Source organism: Elephantulus edwardii, unplaced genomic scaffold (assembly GCF_000299155.1).
Source record: "Elephantulus edwardii isolate Elephantulus edwardi_28Jun2011 unplaced genomic scaffold, EleEdw1.0 scaffold00016, whole genome shotgun sequence".
In the NCBI taxonomy this organism is placed as follows: domain Eukaryota; kingdom Metazoa; phylum Chordata; class Mammalia; order Macroscelidea; family Macroscelididae; genus Elephantulus; species Elephantulus edwardii.
Genome location: NW_006399766.1, coordinates 9,539,674 through 9,566,610, shown reverse-complemented (window position 1 = coordinate 9,566,610; position 26,937 = coordinate 9,539,674). Strand labels below are relative to the sequence as shown.

General features: G+C 41.2%; 1 protein-coding gene across 3 annotated transcripts in view; it reads right to left on the bottom strand.

Moving 5' to 3' along the window:
- The window catches only part of DMD (dystrophin), a 1,058,866-nt gene that overhangs the window by 519,471 nt on the left and 512,458 nt on the right, over positions 1 to 26,937 (bottom strand). For all 3 annotated transcript variants that reach the window (XM_006881772.1, XM_006881771.1, XM_006881773.1), the window contains one exon: positions 4,454 to 4,626. In XM_006881772.1, the coding sequence (XP_006881834.1) occupies positions 4,454 to 4,626 (173 nt within the window). The remainder of the gene's footprint in view (positions 1 to 4,453; positions 4,627 to 26,937) is intronic.

Genomic DNA, 26,937 nt, shown 5'->3' with positions numbered 1-26,937 from the left:
GGTATATTCACACAATGGAATACTACACTGCATTGAAAAACAAGGAACTCATGCAATATTATTCAAAATGGTTGACCCTCCAGGACATTATGCTAAGTGAAATATCTCATGCACAAAAGGACAAACACTGCATGATGCCACTGCTGTAGAATGGGACTGACATCAGGGTTAGGGTAAGAATGAGAAAAACTGGATGAATTATGTATGCTGCATTGAAACAGATGAGGGAAGAACAGTTTAAAAGCAATATATTTTAGGGCATTATGATTATCATAAGAGTCCGGAATGAAGGTTGCAGAGTGGAGTATACTCGGAGTTTGTGTGTGTGTGTGGGGGGGCTTGTATACCAATGAAGGAATTTTTCTTTTGCTTTTAAAGAAGAGCGAATTGGGGGTAGGGGTGGGGTGTGCAAGGAGAAAAGGGCAAAAGTGCAACAATGAATGAATGGAAATCCAAAATCTCTGTAAATGTTCACTGACATTAATAAAAATAAAAGTCAGAAAAATAATCCCACAATGTGCATGAACAAAATTTGCAAATGGAACTAATTTACATAAATACTTTTTTAAAAAACCTGATCTTTTTTAAGAAGATAATTTTTAAATGATGAGGGTTTTTTTTTAAATCACCTGAGAGACAGCTCATCATATGGGAGATACGAACTATCCATCTTTGGGTAGGCAGTGCAACTCCTTACCCACTAGGTCACCAGAGCTCCCTGGAGAATATATAGCAGGTACTGAATAACTATGAGTTGAATGAACAAATCAGTTACTGAATGGGTGAATATATGGGCATCAACACGTTTGAAGTTCTGAACAAAATGGGAATGTGATAAAAATTGTGTCTAAGTATCCTTATAAATCTGAAAACAGTTATATTTTAAAAAACGAAGGAGAAAACCATCAATAAGGCTTGATGAAGAATTAGAAAAGAATTTTAACTGGATAAGGCAGAAGGAAAATACATTGAGAGAAACGAACATGATATAGACATGTATGGGGAAGCACATGCCTCTTAAGAGCCAATGAAATACACAGAGAACATTTACACAGAGAACATTTAGCATCATTTAGGCTCAAGCATAAATTGCTTAGCATTAAAAATGGACACCTCTGTGAAATTAAGTACCAATGTTTGGGTATTTTTTAAACTATAAAAGTGGGTCTCAGAATCCTTCATAAAGCAGTGAACCAAGCGTAATTTTTCACTTTAAGATAATAGAACTTGGAGGAACACAGGGTTGCTTTATTTTCAGGTATCTCGGGAGTTATTTGTTAATTGTGGCAACTTTTCACTATGAAATAACTCCAGCTGAGGCACTGACTAGATTTACAATGCAAGTACCTAAGCACCTTGGGTTGTTGTTCTAGATTTTACCTAACCTACTTCTTAATCACCCCAGATTGCTTCCTCGACTGCTTCTCACAGCTAAACCCTGCCATTCACGATGGATTGGCTGATACCCTTATTTCAACCAAGTGTCAGGAAATAAACGAATTTTCTTTGAGGCAAAGAATTACTTCTTCCCCCCCCCCATAACCAAGTGATTAGGACACATCCTGTATTATTAGAAAGAATTCTTTAAAGGCCGTAACCATCGATCTGGACATTTACATTCTAGAAGTTGCCGCATCTCGAATAAGCTAAGCTGTTTTCTACTTGATTAATGACAGCAAGAATTAAACTTCACTTGCCGGCCTATGGGAAAATGCTGAGAATGAAGAGTCTATATTTTGGCTGACATGCTGTTTGCCACTTTCAATTGTCCTTTTATTTCATCAAATTCACATGAAGGAGAGTGATGTTTCTGTCTTGGAGGGCTCAAACATCTCCCTCTCTCTGATAAAAAACAAAACAAAGCAACAGAATAGCCTTCTTTTCTTTATTTTACCTACCAGTATCTTTTCCATCTCACACATTTAATTCCTTTTTTTTAAGATGAGAGATGGTGTGAAAATGGCCTTTGTCGTCACTGACCTATCTTGGTCACACACTGACCTATCTCAGAGCTCAAGCTGCAGAAAGCTAATGGATACTTCTCGAACTTTGAAAATGCCTTTGCCCAGTGCTGCCCCCACCCCATCGCCTAAACAGTGATATGAAATCCACGGACAAAACAGAGTGGTAAAATGAGTGTCTTGGAACCTGAGGGCATGCCTGGGGATGGGGAGCAAGGGGAAATTAGAAAGTTTTAAAATTTCTTTTCTACTCCTAGAAACGTACTTCTCTATTGCATCTTTTGACTTATGACAGACTTTTGTTAAAGGTCACCGATGTTCTTTTCTTCCTTCTTTTATACGTTTTGTGTAAAATGCTGCTTATATGTTCCAACTCTGGACCTAGACTCCCTGGATCAGAGATCTTATATTCTGTGTGATCTTGAGCAAGATAACTAACCCTCTCTGTGACTCAGTTTGTTTGCTGTGTTGTTGTTGTTATGTGCCACTGAGTCGCTTGCAAGTTACAGCAACCCTACGTACAAGAGCTCTAAATGCTGTTTTATCCTGCGCCAACCTAGCTATCTCAAACGCACTTATTCCCACCGCTCTAGTCACAGAATCGATCCATCTCACCAAAGGTCTTCCTCTCCTTCGCCACCCCTCCACTCTGGCAAATATGTCCCTCTCCAAGGACCAGTCCCTCCTTGCAACATGTCCAAAGTATGTCAGACGAAGCTTCAGAATCCTTGACTCCAGGGAACACTCTGGCTTCACCCTCTCCAGGACAAACCTGTCTGTTCTCCTAGCAGTCCATGGTATATTCAACACTCTTCTCCAGCACCACAGCTCAAAGGCATCAATCCTCTTTCCATCAACCCTATTCATTGTCCAACTCTCTGATACGTTGCACATAACTGTGAAGACTATAGCCCAGATCAGGTGCACCTTAGTCTCCAGCTTGACAGTTTGTTTAGAAGTAAAAAAGAGATTCTGATAGGCTACACCTCTTTGAATTGCAGAAAATATTATTGTTGTTATGTGCCGTTGAGTCATGTGTGACTTGTAACAACCCTATATGTACAGGAGCTCTGAAGCTTGTCCTTTCCTGAGCCAGTTTCACTGACTCTCACATGCCTAATCCCATCACCCCAGTTACAGTGTCAATCCATCTCATCTGGGGTCTTCTTCTCCTGTGCTTTCCCTTCCACCCTTCCAAGCATGATGTCCTTCTCTAAGGAACAGTCTCTCCTGGCCATGTGCCCTAAGTACGTGAGACAGTGCTTCAAAATCCTAGCCTCCAAGGAGAAACTTAGTTTCACCCTCTCCAAGACAGACCTATTTGTTCTCCTGGCGGTCCATGATATGTTCAAGACTCTTCAGCACCACAACTGAGTTAATAAATATTAAGAGCTTATAACACAGAACAGTATATAGGTGTGCAAAGGGTTAGCTATTATCATTACTGTTAGTTTACATTAAGTGCAGACTTGGATAATAAGCTTTTTAAATTAAAACAAGTTCAGTTAATTCATTCTGCTTTACGGAAATAAGTGTGTTCTGTGCAGTAGCAGTGGGGCAGTTTAGAAACAAAAATAGATTTTCTGTAATTTTACCACCTAAAAGTTATTATTCCTCGTTTTCAGTTCATTCCCTCATAGCCTCTATTAAGTTCATTTGTCTTCTACATAAGGAAAAAGCACAGTATGTTTTCATAAATAGAAGGAACTTTCCCCCACTGATTGAAAACATGGAAGTTGACTCATACTTCTTGATACTTCCTAGGTAATTTATATAACACTGGACATTCCAATTACTAGCTCTGCTTTGCTGGGCCACCACGGAACTCTACCACAAAATGAATATAGCAAGAACATCATTCGGTCTTCCTCACAAGGAGGCAGAGATGTGTACGCTAACTCCTCCAAAGAAAGTTGAACCACAGAAGGGGCTTACATACAGAGTAGATGAGAATAGAGCAGGTAATGGCTTGGGCTCCATAGGGTGTATTGAAACAAAATCTCAGAGGGAGTAAATGACAGGCCATCTCTCCTTCCTTCTCCTGAATTGCAGGAATTATGGAGGTCTCCTCTAATTTGGTAATTACAAGGTGTTATTAGTATTTAAAACATGTCCTCTGTTATTCATTTAGAGGGATGCCAAAGAAAGAATTCCACAATAAATATACATTAATATGATCACTTCCTGTATAACTGTGATAAGCCAAGAGAGAACGCGATGAAATTAGTATACTGTGTTCCTCATTTACATTCATTCTAATGGCTTAATATGCATCTCTCCTGTGGTTATCAAACATCACCATTTTAATCTAATCTGAGCCCTCAAGTATCATCCCCATACTAGGAAAATGAATGATTCATTTATTCAAAATAAAATGAATCATTCTGAAATTGGGTGATTTGCATAAACAGAGGAGACATTAGCTACTTGGGCACGAAGAAGATTGCCATTTTCACTCATTTCTGCCTGTTTTGCTCCTGATCTTTGCTTACCTGATGTTGAGAGACTTTTTCCGCAGCTCGCTCCACTTGAAGTTCATGGTGTCCAGACGTCGTTGGAGCATGACTGCATCATCTGACCCTTCAAGGGATCTCAGGATTTTTTGTCCATTTTCATCCAGGTTATGGTAGATATCTGTGTGAGCTTCGATTTCCCCTTGGAGGTCCTAGAGGAGTCAAGACATGAAAAACGTGCGTGAATACCAAACAAAAGCGACCTGTTAGCAAGGTGAATTGGGAGAACTGAACAATGGAATGGACTAGTTCAAAGGCCATTTCCATCACGCTGCTACCCAGCAAATACATCTCAAAGGAATAAGCCATATAATGAGGTATAACAGGTGTTCTCTTTGTCATTACAAATTTGACAGTAATGCATTCTCCTGCCCCTTTCTTTCACTAGTAATTTAATTTTTTTTCCCTTGGAATTGTGCTTTTTTCATGGTTTTATTTTATTTAAATAAAAATTTTATTTTATCCTGGCTTACTTACTAAGTTCATACACATGGTTTTTCACACAGGACCGCTCCCATTTCTTTTATCAGCCCCTCCCTCCACCCATCAAATTGTGCATCCATAGAATTAACTACCTAGTCATGTATTATTTCTTAAACGGCAAATTTCAGAAAGTGTAGTTTCTATTCCACGGGAATGAAACACTATTTTAGGAAACTGACACGGAGGGGGGAAAAAAATAGACCTCGATAAAGCCTATCTCCATGCCAATCATTTCACTGCACTGCAGGTCAAGTTGCATTTTCTATGCACATATTTCCTGGGGAGTTGCCTCTGATCAGAAGAGCATGGAGAGGCTAATAGAGAACAAATAAATAAATAAGTAAATGGCACAGCATCAGCACAGCAATGAGATTCTAGAAGAGCAGAGACTCTTCTTGACAATACACACATTAAGTTCTCCTGGGTATCACAGCAGCATACATTTAATAGTACAGCCTCCCAGTTAAAAGAACCAATGTAATTTTAGATTTGGCAGGTGCAAAGTCCACAGGACCTTGCTAAGAGTTATGCATTCAATCTCATTTGTATATACATAGACACCAAGAAAATTATCATAGGAGAAGCAGCTGACCTTTACATGGTATGTCTTCCTGTGTAACATTTTCAGCCTGAGCCGGGGACTACAGCACTGATCCTGTTGCATAGCAATCCCGAGGAGACCCAGCGACCGAAAGCGCCCTGCTTTAAAATGCCAACTTTGCTTACATTCTGTTGACAGAATGAATTTCGGGCCACAGGCCTCACCAGTCAATAATAATAAACAGCGACTTTGTGCTCGTCGCTAAACGGTAGCCAGGCTTGTGGATGTGGGAGGGACTGCAGAGAGAGGAGGCCTGGAAAATGCAACTGACAGTTTATATTAAACAGCCAACTTTTCTTATCATTTTGCCATTATAAGCCAGAGACATTATAAATTCATTTTATATATGTGTTTCCCTCCTTGTTCCCAGCAGAACAGTCAAAGCCAAAGGAACATTCCTTAGAGAGCTGCCGGGTACCAGCATTCCTTTCTGCCTACACAATGAATGGAGGCTTTGTACATTATCTGACTTGCTCTTGGAAATTTGTATGCTTCTGTTCAACAAGTTTAAAAATTCATTCTGAAGCGCTGAACAATTGGATTGATCTGTGTAACGAGAAAAGTTAGGGTGGGGTGGGTGTTTTTTTCCTTTTCTCCCCTTCAAAATCGAATTAAATGACTCTTCTAAAGTTAAGGGGAAAGTGGAAGAGAAAACATGGTAGATAAAACATGGTAGAGACTCTGAAAAACTGACTTATTTTTTCAGTCAAACACTCGTAGCCGCCTGGGGTTTCGTCGTTGCAGAAGTGAGGTAGACGGCCAATTAATGCTTCCTGTCATGATTTCTGGCAGCCAAAGTACCAGTAATGGACCCTAAAGAAGAATTTTGTCCTATCCTCTTTGACTGGAAGACAGGAGAGGGAATATGGAGAGATACATATATATCTGAAGTGGAAAGGAGGGAAACATGAACTCATATTGAGTAGCTTCTCTTTCCAGCCCATCAAACCCAGGCTGGTTCACCAAGGATACAGCCTGGTTTGAAATTATCACATATGGCAGAACACTAATACTGGGCTTCCTGTAGAGCCTGCGCAGACAGACATCCAGGCAATGTTTGTAACTAACAACGGGGGTGGGGGGTGGGGTACCCAACATGCCACTTCTTCAGCCAAAGAGAAAAATGAGTTCACGTACTGGAATAATACAGGACTAAATAGCACCCATAGAGAAATCAGTGCCTTTGAGTTGTGTTGGTGAAGAGCACTGAACATCCCATGGACTGCCAAAAGAAAAAAGAAATCTGTCTTTGAGGAAGTGCAACCAGGGTGTCCTTTAGACACAAAGATGGTGGGATCTTGTCTCGTATTTTGAGACAGGACGGGGTCAGTTCTCAGAAAAGACATGTTGTTCAGAAAGGTACAGGGTCAGCAAAAAAGATTAACCCTCCTCAGGAGATGGACTGAAGCAGTGTAACCACGGGCTCCAGCATGGCTGAGAGCCTGAGGATTGTGCAGTAGCAGGCAAGGTTCAGACCTGTGGTTCATAGGGTTGCTAGGCGTGCTTGTTGACACAACCTCACTTAACTACCACAGCAGTAAAGGACAACCTCCCAGCTGTAGAGATTTCAATACTGCACAAGGGAAGTAGATGGATAATGAGCTAATAACACATGTGGGTTTTTGGAACAATATGTCAACAGAGAACTGCCAGATGTGCAGGCTGGATTTAGAAGAGGTCGTGGTACTAGGGATATTATAGCCAATGTTAGATGGATCTTGGCAGAAAGCAGAGAATACCAGAAGAATGTCTATCTGTGCTTCATTGACTATGCAAAGGCTTTTGACTGTGTGGATCACAACAAGCTGTGGCTGACTCTGAGAATAGTGGGAATCCCAGAACATTTGACTGTGCTAATGCGAAACCTATACTTGGACCAAGAGGCAGTCGTCTGAACAGAGCCAGGAGACACTGCATGGTTCAAAATCAAGAAGGGGGTCCATCAGGGATGCATTTTGTCTCTATACCTTTTCAATCTGTAGGCAGAACAGATCATCCGAGACACTGGGCTATACGAGGAGGAAAGCGGCATCAGGATTGGTGGAAGAGTCATCAACAACCTGCGTTATGCAGATGACACAACCCTGCTCACTGAAACTGAGGAGGACCTGAAGCACTTGCTGCAGAAGGTCAAGTACTGCAGTCTTCAATATGGATTGAAGCTCAACATCAAGAAAACAAAGGTTCTCACCACTGGGCCAATTGGCAGCATCAGTATGGATGGTGAAGAGATTGAAATGGTTAACAGTTTTCATTTACTTGGTTCCACAGCCAACACTCTTGGTAACAGCAGCCAGGAAATCAGGAGACGAATTGCATTGGGAAAGTCAGCTGTGAGGGACCTCCCAAGAGTACTGAAGAGCAATGACGTCAGGCTGGAGATTAAGGTGTGCCTGGTCCAGGCTATAGTCTTTGCAATTATGTGTTATGCATCGGAGAGTTGGATAGTAAATCGGGATGACAGAAAGAGAATTGATGCCTCTGAGCTGTGGTGCTGGAGAAGAGTGTTGAATATACCATGGACTGCTGGAGAACAAACAGGTTTGTCCTGGAGAGAGAGGGTGAAGCCAGAATGCTCCTTGGAGTCAAGGATTCTGAAGCTTCGTCTGACATACTTTGGGCATGTTGCAAGGAGGGACTGGTCCTTGGAGAGGGACATCATGTTTGGGAGAATGGAGGGATGGCGTAGGAGAGGAAGACCGTCAATGAGATGGATCGATTCTGTGAGTGGAGGGGTAGGACTGAGTGTGTTTGGGTCGGTGAGGTTGGCACAGGATAGAACGGTGTTTAGGGCTCTTGTACATAGGGTCGCTATGAGTTTTAAGCGACTCGATAGCATATAACAACAACAACAACATGCTCAGTTGGCCTAATGGACAGGAAGAGATGCTACCAAGCCAAAGGTGGGTGATGTGTCAGATGTGAGAATGGTTACCCATGGTTTACAGTGTTTGGTGGAGCTCCCTGATTAAAACAAGCTTGGAAGCAGGAGTGGCATCCACTTCCAAAATAGCTTGCCTCCGGAAACCCTATGAACCTGGAGAAATTAAGGAAGTTATACAAGTGTTCAGGTCTTTTGTTCATAGGGTCACTATGAGTCGCCTAAGACTCGATGGCACTTAACAACAACATATGTAGTACTGGCTCTGGTGGTTTAGTCCATAGGGAGTCGTGTCTCTCTGGGACTTCTAATGCACCAGTGACTTTATGGGAGAAAGAAGGGCAGTCTTCTCCTGTGCAGTTACAGCCTCAGAAAATCCACAGGAGGGCCTTCTATGACTCAGTACTGACTTGACAGTAATTATTTTATTTTTTTTTTTAGAAAGAGCAACCAGATCAATGGATCCAGATCACTCTCTTACTTTTCATTAATTTGCTTAGTTTTCCTTTTTTTTTTAATTTCTTTTGCGCATTCGATTTGTACATTACTTACAATTTCACCCAGGAGTATATGCTTAAGGGATTAAAGTCAAACTTTTAGTTGTTCAATTTAATAAAATTTATACAATAATATTTATATAACTGGTAGTGTATTTGAATTTGTATATGTTGCATATTTAATAGAGACCTGGCTCAATCAATAGTACCATAAGGATAAGTATATCAGGAATACATCAATGTTTTCTTTGTTGAGTCAATGAAAGGTCTTTCCAAGTTAAACAGGATGTTGACTCATTAACTTGCTAATTTTTCATCCTTGATATGTATATTACACTGCATATCCACAACTTTTGTTGTACCATCCAAAAGGAAATGAATATAAAATTGATAAACAAGTATTTATTGAACCCTGATTATGTGTCCAGTCTTGGTACCATGGGAAAGATGAAAAAATCCAAGAGACACTTTTATTTTTCATTTTCCTAAAATCTAGTGTGTGCTTTTAAGTCATTTACATTGCCAACTGAATAATCACATAAAATCCCTGCCAACCCTCAGAGACACTAGGATAAAAAAATTTTCCTTTAGAAAGGCACAGTTAGGTGAAGTAATGTCTTAGTGTTAGGCAGAAAGAGAACAACTCTTAACCGAGCAGCCCTTATCTAGGCTATGGTGGTGGTTAAAAACAACAAATGATGTGTTTAGTAAGGTGATCACGTGTACAAAGCACTTGTGTATTTACCACTTTAGCTATTATTCACCAGGGCCACAGGAAGCACACCATAGTCACTCTGCTGTACAGATGAGACCACTGTGGCTCAGAGACATTTTTTTTGTATTTTTAAAAAATACACTTATATTTATTTTTGATATGCATTGCTCAAGTGTATTAATGATAATCTTGAAAATAATTACTAAAAATTAAAAAATGTTCTGCCAAAAATATAATTATTTCATGAAAATAATAAATTATAATTAATTATAATTTTCTTCTAATTCTAGTTTAAAGCTAAATAAATTATATTGTTCATGTCCTTATGCCTCAATATATACTACTTAAAATATTTAAGGGATGTTTTTTCCCATGCTGGTTGAAATAAGGAAATGATTCTTTTTTTAATTATTTAAATTTTATTAAAAAATAAGGAGCAGTGAAAATACTATAGGTTTGGAATGACACACCTGGCTTTATGAATGCCTGCTCTAGCTCAGTAAGAATTTGGACAAATTATGGGTCTCAATGTTTCCATCTGTGAAATGTGTACAATAATTGTGCATATCTCACAGTATGTCTTATAAGACTGATGCTGCCCAGCCTGAACCAACCACTCAGAAAACCCAGAGAGTGTTATTTGTCCGCCATTGGCCTGGGTCAAGCTTCCTGACAGCCTTCTTACGGGAGGCTCAGAGACATTTAAACTGACTTGTACAAAGCCTCCTCTCTAGGAAGAGTTAGAAATGGGCCAAGGGATGTGAACTGTTGTTATTGTTTGGTGCCCCGTCAAACTGAGTGATGATACAACGAAGTTGTTTTTATGTAGTGTAATATAGATTCTCCAGATGTCAACCACTTGGCCAACTGACTGGAAGAGATCTATATTTGTTCCCATTCCAAAGAAAGGTGACCCAACTGAGTGTGGAAACTACAGAACAGTGTCATTGATTTCACATGCAAGCACGATTCTACTGAAGATTATCCAAAAATGATTAGAACAGCACATCAGCAGAGAACTGCCGGAAGTCCAGGCTGGGTTTAGAAGGGGTCGTGGTACTAGGGATATCGTTGCTGATGTTAGATGGATCTTGGCTGAAAGCAGGGAATACCAGAAGAATGTCTATCTGTGTTTCATTGACTATGCAAAGGCATTTGACTGTGTGGATCATAACAAACTGTGGCTGACTCTGTGAAGAATGGGAATCCCACAACATTTAATTGTGCTAATGCGAAACCTATACTTGGACCAAGAGGCAGTAGTCAGAACAGAGCAGGGTAACACTGCATGGTTCAAAATTGGGAAGGGTGTACACCAGGGATGCATCCTGTCTCCATACCTTTTCAACATGTATGCAGAGCAGATTATCCGAGAGGCTGGGCTCTATGAGGAGAACTGTGGCATCAGGATTGGTGGAAGATCTATTAACAATCTGCGTTATGCAGATGACACAACCCTGCTTGCTGAAACTGAGGAGGACCTCATGCACTTGCTGCGAAGGGTCAAGGACTGCAGCCTTCAGTATGGATTGAGGCTCAATGTCAAGAAGACAAAGATTCTCACCACTGGACCAATTGGCAGCGTCAGGATGGATGACGAAGAGATTGAGAGTGTTCACAGCTTCAGTTTGCTCGGCTCCACAGTCAACACTCTTGGCACCAGCAGCCAGGAAATAAAAAAGCGTATCGCGATGGGAAAGTCTGCTGCTAGGGACCTCTCTAAAGTACTCAGGAGCAACAGTGTCTCTCTGGAGATTAAGGTGCGCCTGATACAGGCCATGGTATTTGCAATCGCTTGTTATGCATCAGAGAGTTGGACAATGACTAAGGAGGACAGAAGGAGAGTGGATGCCTTTGAGCTGTGGTGCTGGAGAAGGGTACTGAATGTACCATGGACTGCCAGGAAAACAAACAGATTCATCTTGGAGAGGATTAAACCAAGCTACTCCTTGGAGGCAAGGATTCTGGGGCTTCGTCTGACATACTTTGGACATGTTGCCAGGAGGGACGGGTCCTTGGAGAGGGACATCATGCTTGGGAGGGTGGAGGGACAGCGCAGGAGGGGAAGACCCTCTATGAGATGGATTGATTTGGTGACTGGGGTAATCGGGATGGGTGTGTCAGAGGCGGTGCGGTTGGCTCAGGATAGAGCAGGGTTTAGGGCTGTTGTGCATAGGGTCGCTATGAGTCGAAAATGACTCGACGGCACATAACAACAACAACAACAATATAGATTATCCATCTATCTATCTATCTATCTATCTATCTATCTATCTATCTATCATCTATCTTTCCTTCCATCCATCTATCCATCCATCCATCCATCTCAAGGATTAAATCTCTTAGTGACCCTACCAACAATAGACCTGAACTCCATCCTAGCCTGTGTCATCCTCACCAACTCTGACACATCTGAGCCCACTGCTTCAGTCATTGTGTCTATCCAACTTGTTGAGGGTCTTCCTTTCTTTTGCTGATGCTTCACCTTTCCAAACATGATGTCCCCTTCCAATGAAGACCTTCTCCTAGCATATATATGTGCAATGAAACTTCACCATATATGCCTCCAAGGAGTATTTTGGCTGTACTTTCCCCAAGACCTATCTGTTTGATCTTCTGACAGTCCATGGGATATTCAGTATTCTTTTCCAACATCACAATTGAAAGGCATCAATTCCTCTTCTATCATCCTTATTCATTGCCAGCCCTCAGATGCATCACAAGTGATTGAAAAGGTCATGGACTGAATCAGACACATGCTAGTCTTAAAAATAATATCAGTACTCTTCAGCATTTTGGAAAGATTCCTAACAGGAGATTTGTTCAATGCAATATGTGTCCTGATCTGCTGGTAACAAGGATGTTGGCTGTTAATTCAAGCAAGGTGAACAATCACTGACAACTACAATTCTTTATCTATCATTATGTTCACTATTGGCCAAGTGGTGAGGATGTTTGTCTTTGTGATGCTGAGATCTCTATTGAAGGCTGTTGTCCTTGATTTTTTTGTAACAAGTATTTCAAGTTCTCCTCACTTTCAGCAAGCAAGGCTGTGTCATTTGCATAATAACACAGATTACAGAGATTTTTCCTCTAATCCTGATGCTACTTCTTCAAAGAGTCAAGCTATACAAATTACTTGGTCAGCCTACAAATTAAATAGGTACAGAGAAATGATACATGCTGGCACACACCCTTCTTTATTTTAAACCATGCAATGATTCCTTGCTCTGTTGTGAAGACTGCTTCCTGGTCCAAGTATAGATTTCATATGAGCACGATTAAGTCCTCTGGGATTCCCAACCTTCTCAATGTTAGCAATAATTTGTTATGATGCACACAGTCAAATAAATGCCTTTGCATAGTCAATAAAGCATAAAAAGACATTCTTCTGGTAGTCTTTATTCTTTTTCAGCCAGCATCCATCTGACATCAGCAATGATATCCTGGGTGCCATGGTGTCTTCTAAACACTGATTGACTTTCTGGCAGTTTCCTGTTAGTGTACTGTTCTAGCCATCTTTAAATGATTTTCAGCAATATTTTGCTCTCATTCTATTATTTCCACATGTTGTTGGGTCACCTGTCTTGGGAAACAGGAATAAATATGAATCTACTCCACTCAGTCAGCAAAGCAGCTGTCCCCCAAATTTCCTGGCATAGACTAGTGAGCACATCCAGATCTGCATCTTTTAGTTGAAACATGTCAATTGATATAGTGTCAAGTCATGGAGCCTTATTTTTGCCAATACATTCAATGAAGCTTGAATCTCTTTATGGCTGTTGCCTTTTGTTCATACAGTACTTCCTGGAATTTTCTAGTATTGACAAACTTTTTCTGATACAATGGTTGTGTGTAGTCATTCCTTTTATCTTCTTTTGGTGTTTCCTACAACAATCACGATCTTGTCCATAGCATATTTCAGTATTGTAGCTCAAGGCTTGATTTTGATTTTCAGTCCTTTCAGTTTGAGAAATGCTGAGTGAGTTCTTCCTATTTTTCATTCTCTGACTCCAGCTTTTTTCTATTTTCATTGCTATTCCGCATTTCGTTATAATACTTTGTTTTCTCAAGCTGCCCTTTGAAGTCTTCTGTTTGGCTCTTTTACTTCAGGGTCTTTCCCCTTTGTTTTGGCTTCTCAATACTGTAATACAATTTTTATAATGTCTTTCTGACATGTAAACTCTCAGCCTGCCAAAATAATTGCATAAACATGAACTTATCGGCATAGACAGCGTGTGACCATGTCCCTTAGAGATGGCAAGCTGGTAGAAAATTAGCCAAATTATAGGACTCCTGTAGGCTGCCCAGAATTAGAGTATCAATGAGTAATACAGGGCTCTCTTTAAGAGGATTGTATCAATAGTGAAGACTTTTCAATAAAAACAGGCATAATGAATCATAGGCAAGAAGAAGAAATTCATAGGACAGACAGAAAAGAATTATCATTTTGGCACATATGCAGTTGTCAAGAGTTAGAATTAATTGTTGTTGTTGTTGTTATATGCCATTGAGTTGCCTATGATTCATAGCAAACCTATTGTACAGCAGCTATGAAACATAACCTGTCCTGTGCTAGTCTCACTGACTCCAACATACCTACAAACATTGCCCCAGTTACTGTATTAACCCATCTCATCTGAAGTTTTCTTCTCCAGCACTGTCCTACACTTCCGAGCATGATGGCCTTCTCCAAGGATTGGTCCCTTTTGGCCACATGCCCAAAGTATGTGTGAAAGAGCTTCAAAATCCTAGCCTCCAAAGAAAAACTTGGTTTCACCCTCTCCAATACAGACCTATTTGTTTTCTTGGTAGTCCATGGTGTGTTGAAGACTCTTCTCCAGCACCACAACTCAAAGGCATCAATTCTTCTTTATCTCCTTAATCATTGTCCAGCTCTCTGATATATACCAAGTAATTGTGAAGACCATGGCCTGGATCAGGCACACCTTAGTCTCTAGACTGATATCATTACTTCTCAGTACTCTGGAGAGGACCCTGACAGCAGATTTACCTAATGCAATTTGTCTTTTGATTTCCTGACTGCTCATGCCAAAGTTTTGATTGTGGAGCCCAGCAAGCAGTAACTGTTAACAAACTCAATCTCTTCTCCATCCATCATGGTGCTGCCAATTGGCCAGTTGGTGAGAATCTTTGTCTTCCTGATGTTGAGACACAATCCATATTGAAGATTGAAGTCCTTGAATGTCTGCACCAAGAGCTTCAGATCCTCTTCAGTTTCAGCAAGCAAGGTTTTGTCCTTTGCATAACACAGGTTATTGATGAGTTTTCCTCTAGTCCTAATGCCACATTCTTCCTCATAAAGCCCAGCCTCCTGAATGACGTGTTGTGCATACAGATTGAAAAGGTATGGAGACAGTAGTTTATTACCATATGGCCTTTCTTTAAGCTTATACACCTTAGACTTGGACCACAGAAAAATAAGAGGTTAGTACTGAAATCTAGGCATGGCTTCCACAGGGTGACCAGTATGAACCAAAGTGAAATTTTGTTGTTTTATTTTGCTTTTGACATAATCAGAAACCATGTGTCACTATGTTTACCGCATGACCTATCAAATTGTCCTCTTATTTGTGCGCTTAGGAGCTTCGGTGGTCTAGTCTGTAGGGTGTTGCATTGCTAACACAAAGGGAGCACTTCTTCGGTGGTTCTAACCCACCAATCACACCCCCAGGAGCAGAAGGGGTAATCTCCTCCAATTGGATTTACAGCCTCCAAAAACCTGCTTGAGGTTCAACTATTAATCAGTTCCAACTTGATAGCAATGAGTTTTGAACTGAGTTTTGTTATTTCAATGCTAGTGATATCATATGAGTAACTGATGCGCACAAGGAGAATTGATGCCTTTGAGCTGCGGTGCTGGAGAAGAGTATTGAGAATACCATGGACTGCTAGGAAAACGAACAGATTTGTCCTGGAAAGGGTTAAACCGGGTGGCTCCTTGGAGGCAAGGATTCTGAGGCTCCGTCTAACATACTTTGGACATGTTGTGAGGAGAGACCGGTCCTTGGAGAGGGACATCATGCTTGGGAGGGTGGAGGGACAGCGCAGGAGAGGAAGGCCCTCTATGAGGTGGATTGATTCAGTGACTGGGGCACTAGGGATGAGTGTGTCGGAAACAGTGCGATTGGCACAGGACAGAGCAGAGTTTAGGGCTGTTGTACATAGGGTCGCTATGAGTCACAAGCGACTCGACGGCACATAACAACAACCACAATGTTACACAACAAAAGAAAGTAACAGTAGGAGCAACACATGTAAAACTTACAATGTACAAGATACCGTCTAAGGCCTCGTGTCTGCATTCAATCATTTCAACAGCTCTCCAGGGAAGGCAGTATTCCTATATTAATTTTACAGATAAGAGGATGACATTACAGAGAGGTTACGTCAAATGCTCAAGGTCACAAAGCTAATAACAGATGCACCCAGATTTCAAACTGAGCAGATCTTGCTCCAGAGACTGTGATCTTAACCCATAATCTATATCCCAGTCCCTTTGACTTTTAGCTTTATGGAGGCACTTTTTCTATTAATAATAATGATGCCTGAATTTTAACAAAGCTAGCTCTGCCATTAGACAATGTCAAATAGCATTATTTACAGCACTCAGAGTAATTTTATGGTCTTATAAATATGGAATACCAGAGGAATGTATATCTGTGTTTCATTGACTATGCAAAGGCGTTTGACTTTGTGGATCATAACAAACTGTGGCTGAGTCTGAGAAGAATGGGAATCCCAGAACACTTGATAGTTCTAATCTGAAACCTATACTTGGACCAGGAGGCAGTCGTCAGAACAGAGCAAGGGAACAGTGCATGGTTCAAAATTGGGAAGGACATATGCCAGGGATGTGTCCTATCTCCATACCTTTTCAACCTGTATGCAGAACAGATTATCCAGGAGGCTGGACTCTATGAGGAGGAAAGTGGGTGGAAGATCTATCAACAATCTGTGTCATGCAGATGACACAACCCTGCTTGCTGAAACTGAGGAGGACCTGAAGCGCTTGCTGCAGAGGGTTAAGGACTGCAACCTCCTATATGGATTGAGGCTCAATGTCAAGAAGACAAAGATTCTCATTACTGGACCAATTGGCAGCATGAGGATGGATGGTGAAGAGACTGAGATTGTTCATAGCTTTAGTTTGCTTGGCTCCACAGTCAACACTCTTGGCACCAGTAGCCAGGAAATTAAAAGACGTATTGCGATGGGAAAGTCTGCTGTTAGGGACCTCTCCAAAGTACAGAAGAGCAATGGTGTCTCTCTGGAGACTAAGGTGCGTCTGATACAGGTCATGGTCTTTGCAATCACCTGTTATGCATCAGAGAGTTGGGCAATGATCAAGGAGGATAGAAGGATAATTGACGCCTTTGAGCTGGAGAAGAGTATTGAGAGTACCATGGACTGCTAGGAAAACAAACAGGTTCATCCTGGAAAGGGTCAAACCTGGCGGCTTCTTGGAGGCAAGGATTCTGAGGCTTCGTCTGACATACTTTGGACATGTTGTAAGGAGGGACCGGTCCTTGGAGAGGGACATCATGCTTGGGAGGGTGGAGGGACAGCGCAGGAGGGGAAGACCCTCTATGAGATGGATTGATTCAGTGACTGGAGGAGTAATTGGGATAGGTGTGTCAGAGACAGTGCGATTGGCACAGGATAGAGCAGAGTTTAGGGCTGTTGTACATAGGGTCGCTATGAGTCGCAAGCGATTCGACGGCACATAACAACAACATAAATATGGACATTGTCAAATATATCAGAAATAGAGATGGAGTCAATATGACAAGCAGGAACAGCAAAATAATTGAAAACATTAACCCAAGTGAAAAAGAATGTGCAGTCCCCCCTCTCAAAAGCAAGAAAATACAGCCTCAAATTCAGTACACTTACGGAGCACATTTTAGCTGGGCACTTAGGAAGTTCATATATGAGAAAAGTAAGATGTCACAGGAGGACAGTGGTAGGAGCTATCATTTTTTTTTTCAGAAGTGACTTACTGGGTGCCTGGCGGGAGGGGAAGGTGCTGCATGGGGTAGGCTGGAGTATAAGGGATGCTAAAGGAGAAGGTCAAATGAAGGAACAAGGAACACATGTGGGGGGAGTGCTGAATGTGTTGGTAATCTCTGTAAGGGGAAGTGTCTTTCACCTGCTCCTTTTGGTAAAATCCTTGTCTGTCTGAAAGCTAAGCACCCAAATTCACACAGACTAGGAAGAAAGATTGGCCATGCATTTTCGAAATATAATAGGCCTTCAAAAATCCTATGTACAATTGAGCACACTAACATTCTTATATGTGTTAACAGCCCTTGAAGACATCACCTAGCTGTAAAACACGGCATAATAATGCTAGTGAGGACGACTGTTTTGGAGGAAATGCAACCGTGTTGCTCCTTAGAGGCAAGGCTGGTGAAACTTCCTGTCACTTAACTTTGAGCTTGTTGTCAGGAGGAGCTAGTCCTTGGAAAAAAGACATCATGCTTAGAAAGGTGGAGGGTCAGTGAGAGAGAAGACGACCCTCAACAAAAATGGACTGACACAGTGACTGTAGCCATAGGTTCAAAGGTATTGGAGACCTCGAGGATGGTACAAGATAGGGCAAGGTTCAAATCTGTTGTTCATAGGGTTGCTGTGGGTTGTAGTTGACTCAATGGCACATAACAGCAATGATGGCAATCCAGAATTTGCCAGCAAAAGAAAGTGTGTGCTCAGTAAACCATATTTACGGGGGACAAACCCCTGATATATGGAAACTCTTTATCTGACTTGCATCCAACACTCGAAATTTTACTGAGGACACTTAGTTATCCAAAATGATCCACTGGCTATGACCTTTAAATAGTTGAGGCTTTAGAATATACATACATGCACACATACATACATAAGCACACACACTCCAATATGAGGTCAGAAATTGACAGTGAATCTTTTGAAACATGCACAGCAATCTAAAAAGAATAACAACATTATGGGCTTATATATTGTAGATTTTTTATGGGTCTTAATTTTAATAACTTCTGAACATATTTTAGATTTTCTTTTTAAAAATTCCCTTTTTCATAACTTGTTTTATGAATGTGTGTGCACTAGCAACGTATCAGTCTGTTACTGATTGGAAAGGAAGACTAAGCAAACAAAATTATCCTTCCTCCAGGATTTTTTGAGAAGCACCCATTAAAAAAGAAAGAAAGAAAAAAGAAGAATCTAAATTATAAGGACTCAAACCCCAACTCAGGGAATGAGTACAGGTCCACAAAGGGTGTAACTCTTTTTTTTGTTAGTTGGTTTCTGTTCTCTGTACGGTCATATACTTTTAAAAGCAACAGAGTTGTCATCCCAAGTGAAACAAGAGTTAATCTGCGACTGGTGCTTGGCTGGGTGCCTGGTTGTTTGAGGTAGATAAGAAGCGTGTTTTCAGGTCCACTGCATTGCGATGTATCTTAAAGAAGCAGCTATGGTTTGAGGAGACCACAGACTTGCTCACCTTTAAAAATGGCTGTTATTAAGGTCCTCAGAGACTATTATCCTGCAGGGTTTGTTGTCTTTGCGTTCATATCTCATTCGAAAATTCTCACACTGAAACAGTCTCGAGAAGGGATACGCTCTCGTGCCTCACTACATTGCCAGGTGCAAAGCTTTATTTCAAAACTTAATCTTTAAAAATGCCTGGCCTAGGGTGGATTACCCTCAGAGGAAATGGAGCAAAATCCCATTTGTTGGACCGCTTTAAGCAATCCCAAACTCTGGGAATGCGTGATGTTTTCTCATCTCACCTGACCCTTTGCTTTATTCTTAAAATGCCTTTTAAAAAAAAATTAAAAAAGATATATATTGAAGACTTCCTTTAAGGTACCCTAGGTTGCAAGTAAGACCAGCAGTGTCTTTTCTCTTCTGCATTTTGTCTTTCCTAGTTTTTTATTTCGTAACTTTGCAAAAAAGTTCTCTGTCTCTATTCAAGACATGAATACCGATTAAGTGCCAAATGCATGTGTGACACTTTTGTGAGAAGCAATGAAGATATATACAACGTGGTCAGAGCATGTTTCCAGAACTTTCCATAATTATTTCCTTCCTTCTATTTACCATTTCTTCCTTCCATCTTCTCTTTATTATTATGTCAGAAGCTAAGTTCAGAGTGGCTATAAAAAAGCCTTCTGTTCTCTTTAATTGTACAGCATAATAAGACAGTAAGGGGGAAATAGAATAAACAGGTAAACAAATACATGGATAGGACACTATGAAAGTGATATGAGGGTAACAAATGGGGTACGATGATGACCACCATGGTATGCATGTGTGTGAATGATGGTGGTGAGGTGCTCTGGTCATGTTGGCCAAGAAAGGTCTATGAGAGAACGTTTACGGTCGGCTGAGATTTGAAGGATGAGAAGAAACCAGCTCTAGGAACACCAAGAGCACAGAATTCTCCCAAGTAAACAGGGAGGACCTTTGTATCAGCTCAATCGTAGCAAAAATCTTGGCTAGAACTGAATACAAATGGAGGCAATGCGGCCGAAGATGAGGTAAGAGAGGACCCAGATAACGTAGGGGCTTGATGTCCCCGAAGAAGGAGTTTGAATTTTATTTCAAGTTTAGCTTCAGCATTTTTTTTAAAGCAAGGTAGTGGAATGTTATAATTCATATTTTAAGAAGAAAGACTATTACTATATGGAGATTAAAACAGGCAAGAGGAAACAGATCACTTAGAGATCAGAGTTGGTATTTCAGGCAAGAAATTATGGTGACTTGGTGGACGGTGAAGGGCACTTTTGTAATCCTGTTGTTAAAGCATTTGAAGGCTGAACTAAAGGTTCAAACCCACCAACTACTCCAATGGAGAGGGATGAGGCAGTCTGTTTTTGTAAAAGTTTATAGCCTTGACAACACTACGGGGCCTTTCGATGGTGTCACTATGAGCTGGAGTCAATTCAGTGACAGTGGATTTGGTTTTGCTTGGTCCAGGGTGACTGCAGACAAAGAGATGTGCACTGACTTGAGATATAATTTGGATGGTAGACGTCTTGTACATACTAATTGCACATACATAATGCACATATGTGCATTTATTGACTATGCAAAGGCATTTGACTGTGTGGATCATAACAAGTTGTGGTTAACATTGAGAAGAATGGGAATCCCAGAGCACTTCATTGTGCTCAAGCAAAACCTATAGCTGACCCAGGAGGCTGTTGGATGAACAGAACACAGAAACACTGCATGGTAAAATTGAGAAGGGAGTGCATTAGGGTTGTATTCTCTCTGCATATCTATTCAATTGGCATGCTGAGCAGATTATCTGAGAAGCTGGATTCTATGAAGAGGAGTGTGGCATAAGGATTGGTGGGAGACTCATCAATAACCTGTGTTATTCAGATTATAAAACCTTGCTTGTTGAAAATGAGGACTTGCACTTGTTGCAGAAGATCAAGGAATGTAGCCTTTGGTATGGATTACATCTCAATGTGAAAGAAACCAAACCTCCCCACCTTAACCCCACCAAAGATTCTTATCACTGGATTAATAGGCAACATCATGCTGGATAGAGAAGAAATTGAAACTGTCCACTTTACTTTGCTTGAATCCATAATTAACATTCTTGGTACCAGCAGTCAGGAAATAAGGAGATGCATTGCACTGGGAAAATTTGCAGTTAGGGACCTCTCCAAATTACTGAGGAGTAATATCAGTTTGAGGACAAAGGTCCATCTGATTCAGACCCCATGGTCTTTCTGATTACTTGCTATGCATCTGAGAGCTGGACAATGAATAAGGATGACAGAGAAAGAATTGACGCCTGCGAGCTGTGATGCTGGAGAAGAACACTGAACATCCCATGGATGCCAAGAGAAAAAACAGCTATGTCTTGGAGAGGGTACAGCCATAGTGCTCTTTGGAGGAAAGAATGATGAGGCTTCTCCTCACATACTTTGGAAATGTTGCTAGAGGGGTTATTTCTTGGAGAAAGGCATGATGTTAGGAAGGATGGAGGGTCGGCGAAGGAGAGGAAGACCCTCAGCCCAGTAGACTGACTTGGTGATTGCTGCAATGGGCTCATGTGTGTCAGGAAGTGTGAAGATTGCACAGGATAAAACAGGGTTCAGATCTGCTGTTCATAGGATTGTTATGAGTCATACTTCACCCAACAGCTCCTAACAACAACAACAACAATGTGCATACAATGGAATCAAAGGAGGAGGACATTGCAAGGGTAACTCCAGGTTTTTTTCCTTAAAGATGAATGGTGGTACATTTCTTGAGATTGTGAAAACTGGCGAAAGATTCAGTTTTGCACATTATTTTCAACATGCTAAATTTAAAATGGTTGTCAGCCATGCAGTTAAAGTCCTCAAAGAGAGTCAAATATATAAGTATAGACTGAGAGAGGAGTTCTGGCCTGGTTATATGAACTTGAGATTATTAGTTCACTGATGTTACCTAAAATGATCACAATGGATAAGCTTACTTGGTGGGAGGGAAGAGGAAAAAGACCCTCTGCTAAATCCTGAGAATATGTTGGTGTTAAGTGCCATCGAGTCACAGGTGACTCAGAGCCACCCTATGAAAGGGAGTCCTCAACAAGAGTCTCTCTCTCTCTCTCTCTACCTACCTACCAACCAACCATTTAACAAAACCAAACTTCTGTACTTTGTGTGTGGCAGAGGGCTTCGACTGTTAACACAATAACACAGCTGTGCCCCATGAGGGCTTCCTTTGTTAACATTAACTGCAGGCCTGTTGGGAAGTGAAGTCCATTTGGTTGGTGAGCTCCGAGTGCCATTTTGGAACCTCAGCTCTTTAAGTATGGTATCTCAGGCCCTACTTCCACTCTCCAGTTCTCAGTACAAATAAAGTTATTTTTCCTAAAAAAAAAAAAATTAAAAAGAGCACACAAGAACTACTGCGATAAAGTATGTCAGAATGGAAAGAGCTCTACCCCATAAAAGTTGTTAGCATTCTAAGAGGTTCAAACATATCCTTTTAGCAACATTGTGATCTGCGACAAACAAATTATCTCAAAGCCTTCCCCCCTTCCCGTCCACATCAAGGTTAAATAATAGCTATCTTTTTTTTATTATTATTTGTGTGTACCGTCAAATCAGATCTGACTGGTACAGGAGGAGATTGTCCCTCCTTCCTTGGCAGAGCATCTGGTGGATTCGAACTGTGCGCCTCTGGGATTGCAGAGCAGCTTCTTGCCACTAGGCCACCAGAGCTCCCCTAATAATGTTGTTGTTGTTGTTGTGAAGTGCTGTCGAGTTGCTTGTGACTCATAGCAACCCTATGTACAACAGCCCTAAACTCCGCTCTGTCCTGTGCCAATCACACTGTCTCTGACACTCCCATCCCAAATATCCTAGTCACTGAATCAGTCCACCTCATAGAGGGCCTTCCTCTCCTGCGCTGTCCCTCCACCCTCCCAAGCATGATATCCCTCTCCAGGGACCGGTCCCTTCTCACAACATGTCCAAAGTATGTTAGACGGAGCCTCGGAATGTTAAATGATCCAGGAAGTATTAAAAAAGGATGGAAGGAATATACTGAGTCACTGTACCGAAAGGAATTGGAAGACACAGAAGAATTTCATGAAACAACATATGAGCAAGAGCCTATGGTGATGAAAGAAGAAGTTCAGGCTGCTTTGAAGGAAATGGCAAAAATTAAGGCTCCAGGAATAGATGGTACACCAACTGACATATTTCAGTTAACAGAAGCTGCCCTGGACGAGGCTGGGCTCTATGAGGAGAAATGTGGGGTCAAGATTGGTGGACGATTTATCAACAACGTGCGTTATGCAGATGACACAACCCTGAAGCGCCTGCTGCAGAGTGTCAAGGACTGCAGCCTACAATATGGATTGAGGCTCAATGTCAAGAAGACAAAGATTCTCACCACTGGACCAATTGGCAGCATCAGGATGCATGGTGAAGAGATTGAGATTGTACACAGCTTTAGTTTGCTCGGCTCCATAGACAACAGTCTTGGCACCAGCACCCAGGAAATTAAAAGGTACATTGCCATGGGAAAGTCTGCTGTTAGGGACCTCTCCAAAGTACTGAAGAGCAACGGTGTCTCTCTGGAGACTAAGGTGCGTCTGATACAGGCTATGGTCTTAGCAATCACTTGTTATGCATCAGAGAGTTGGACAATGACCAGGGAGGATAGAAGGAGAATTGATGCCTTTGAGCTGTGGTGCTGGAGAAGAGTACTGAGAATACCATGGACTGCTAGGAAAACAAACAGATTTGTCCTGCAAAGGGTTAAACCGGGTGGCTCCTTGGAGGCAAAGATTCTGAGGCTCCCCTAATAATATCTATCTTAAAAAGTTTTTGCAAACAATAGGTGAGGTGATATGGGTCAAACTTCTAACAACCTAGGATGACCTATCATAGGTCTTTATTATAGCTGTTTTCTTCCACTTAAATACGCTTGGAAGCAGGAGTGGCATCCACTTCCATAACAGCTTGCCCCCGGAAACCCTATGAACCTGGAGAAAGTGAAAGTCACAGAAGTATTGAGGACTTTCTTTCATAGGGTCGCTATGAGTCGCCTATGACTTGACGGCACTTAATAACAACAACAGCAACATGATACAAGGAAAAGGAATACATCATTCATAGAGATGGGAGGCAGAGATAAGTGTAGGGGCTAAAAGTGGGGAGATGAGGTGCAATGCATATAGAGTAACCACTGAGAACTCTGACTGCAATCTCGAGATTATCTGATTCTATTAGGATGAGATTCCATGAGAAAAGCATACAATGTTTTTAAAATTCTCTCAGAATGATAAATAAGGGGTCTGTTTTCAGGGTAAATGGAGGCAGGGGAAAAAACCGAAGAGGGAACTCTAGTTGACAGGCAGCCCTAGACCATGATGAATTAACCAAGATGGTGGCTCCAGACAAAGGCAGGAAGTAAGAGGTGGGAAACTCTGAAAGTTGAGTGCTAATAAATCACAAAAATGGCTGTATGTGTGAGTCAATGTCATCCTTCTCTTGCCCTACTGTGGAAAGGAAGAATGCAGGGAAATGATAAGTATTCACAAAATCATTTTAAAGATAGAAAAGCTATTTTAAGTTTCATTCCTCCAGGAGTAAGAAAGACATTACATAGGCTACACACACCCTTTGCTGCCAAAATAGATAACATAAGGATACTGAAACTAAAGCTGCATAGAAGGGCAGGTGAATCTCCCCTAAAATACACTGCAATATTATTTCTTATATGGTGTAATACCGCTTCATTACAGTTGGCTGACCTTTTCCTACAGGAGACGACTTCTTGAAGATCACTGACAATGGCGATCTTGAAAGATTTTCGCAATCAAACCCTATTTTGTCCATTTAAATCATACCGACATCCACCTATGAAAAGTCTACAATCTTGCAAGTATTTAGGGGTTTGTACTCTGTTTTATGTGCAGGAATCAGCCTGTTTGAGGATAACTATCCTTATCTGAGCTAGACCATATGGACCTTTCTGACACTGAAGCATGTTTATTATTAGGGCCATGGTGGGAATTGTGGGTGGAGTGGAGAGATGAAACAGGGCAGGAAGCTAAGACTTAACGCCCCTTTTTAAATCCCTAACACCAGCTCTCTCTGAGGCAGGCGGTCTTTACCCCAAAGTCAAGGAAACTACGATTTAGAGAGATGGATTTGTCTAAATCCCACAGCTGCTATGTGAAGAAAGCAAGATTAAAGCACAGATCTGACCGAATTTATATTATTTTTGCTCTCTCCAATTCCTTTCTCCACCCCCAGTACAGTGCAAGCGACTTCCAGCTTGAGTTTAGGGTAATACGGCAGAACAAAATAGTTAACTCATTAAGACGCTTGTGAAGTCCCTGGTCTGAGAAATCCACTGTGATACTCAGAAAGCAAGGGCCTCAATTCGTTTCCAGTTAGGTATGAATTTATTCATTTCTCCTCAGTCAAGTGAGAACTAATCCCTTTAATGATTTTTAGTAGCTCGAAAAGAACTGAGTATGTTCCTATTCCTAAAACAGACAATTGTCTTCCTATGGACCAAGAGGCATATGGTTACATTTCTACACACGATTCATCTATATTATGTGCAGATTTCAAAGTTAGGGAAGCTCTTATCTCTTGAATATCTCTGTCACTGAGCTGTTATTTTCCTCTAGCAATTCACTGTGGTTCAAGATTGTATATTAGAAATAAGCAATTAGTTGATGTCAAGTCTCATCTTATCCCAGCAGCAATATGTAAGAAGGAAAGAACATATGGCAAAGTGCCATAATTATTTTTGATAATACACTAGAAATCATTAACAGCAATGTAGCTAATTTCCTCTGGCTTGTTTTAATTATGAAGGCTGTAAATGCAAAATAACAACTTCATTGCGTTCCCTCAATTAAACGGAAAAAACCTCAAATCATTCTGACTCACAGCATCCCTCCATCAGGTGTCCAAGGCTGTAAATTGCAACAGGAGGAGATAGTCCATTCCCCCCCCCCCGTAGAGCCACTAGTGGATTTGAACTGCTAGAGACTCGCAGCATTTGGGTTTGGGTCCATCTTTCTATGGAACCAGAACCCAACTGATTCTGGCAGTAACCAGGGAGCAACTGGTTAGAACACCTATATATTATGTGCTATGACACCCAGGCTCAGGAAACATCTAGTATTATGATGTTAACTAGGGAGCTCTGGTGACTTGGTGGTAAGGCATTGTGCTGTCAACCCAAAGGCATGTGATTCAAATCCACCAGCTTTTCTGTGGATGGACAATCTTTTTATTTGTTTGTGTTTGTTTTATTTAAAATACAATTTTTATTTTATACTGGCTTACTTACAAAGTTCATATACATTGTTTTTTCACACCAGATCATTAAGATGGGCACTCTTTTCCCATGACATTAACTGTCTCTGAAAACCTGCTGGAGGGTCAGTTAGGCATCTGCTTGATGTGATTTGATATTACAAAACACCAGCCACAACGGCGTGCTGATCTAATTAGATCTGACTGCCTAGAGCTCTTTTGTGGATCAGTGTGGATCTTTGGGACCCGGGGAGTGACTTCATCCTATTTAGTTCCCCTTCCCCCAAGAGGCCTGGTAGAACAGTGAATTGAGCACTGAGCTACTAACTAAAGTTGATCATTTGAACTGATCATTCCCTCTGAGAGAGCAAGATGAGGCAGTCTATTCCTGTTAACATTAGCAGTCTTGGGAACCATATGGGGGCAGTTCTACTGTGCCAGACAAGGTCATTATGAGTCAGAATTGACTTGAAGGTGAGGG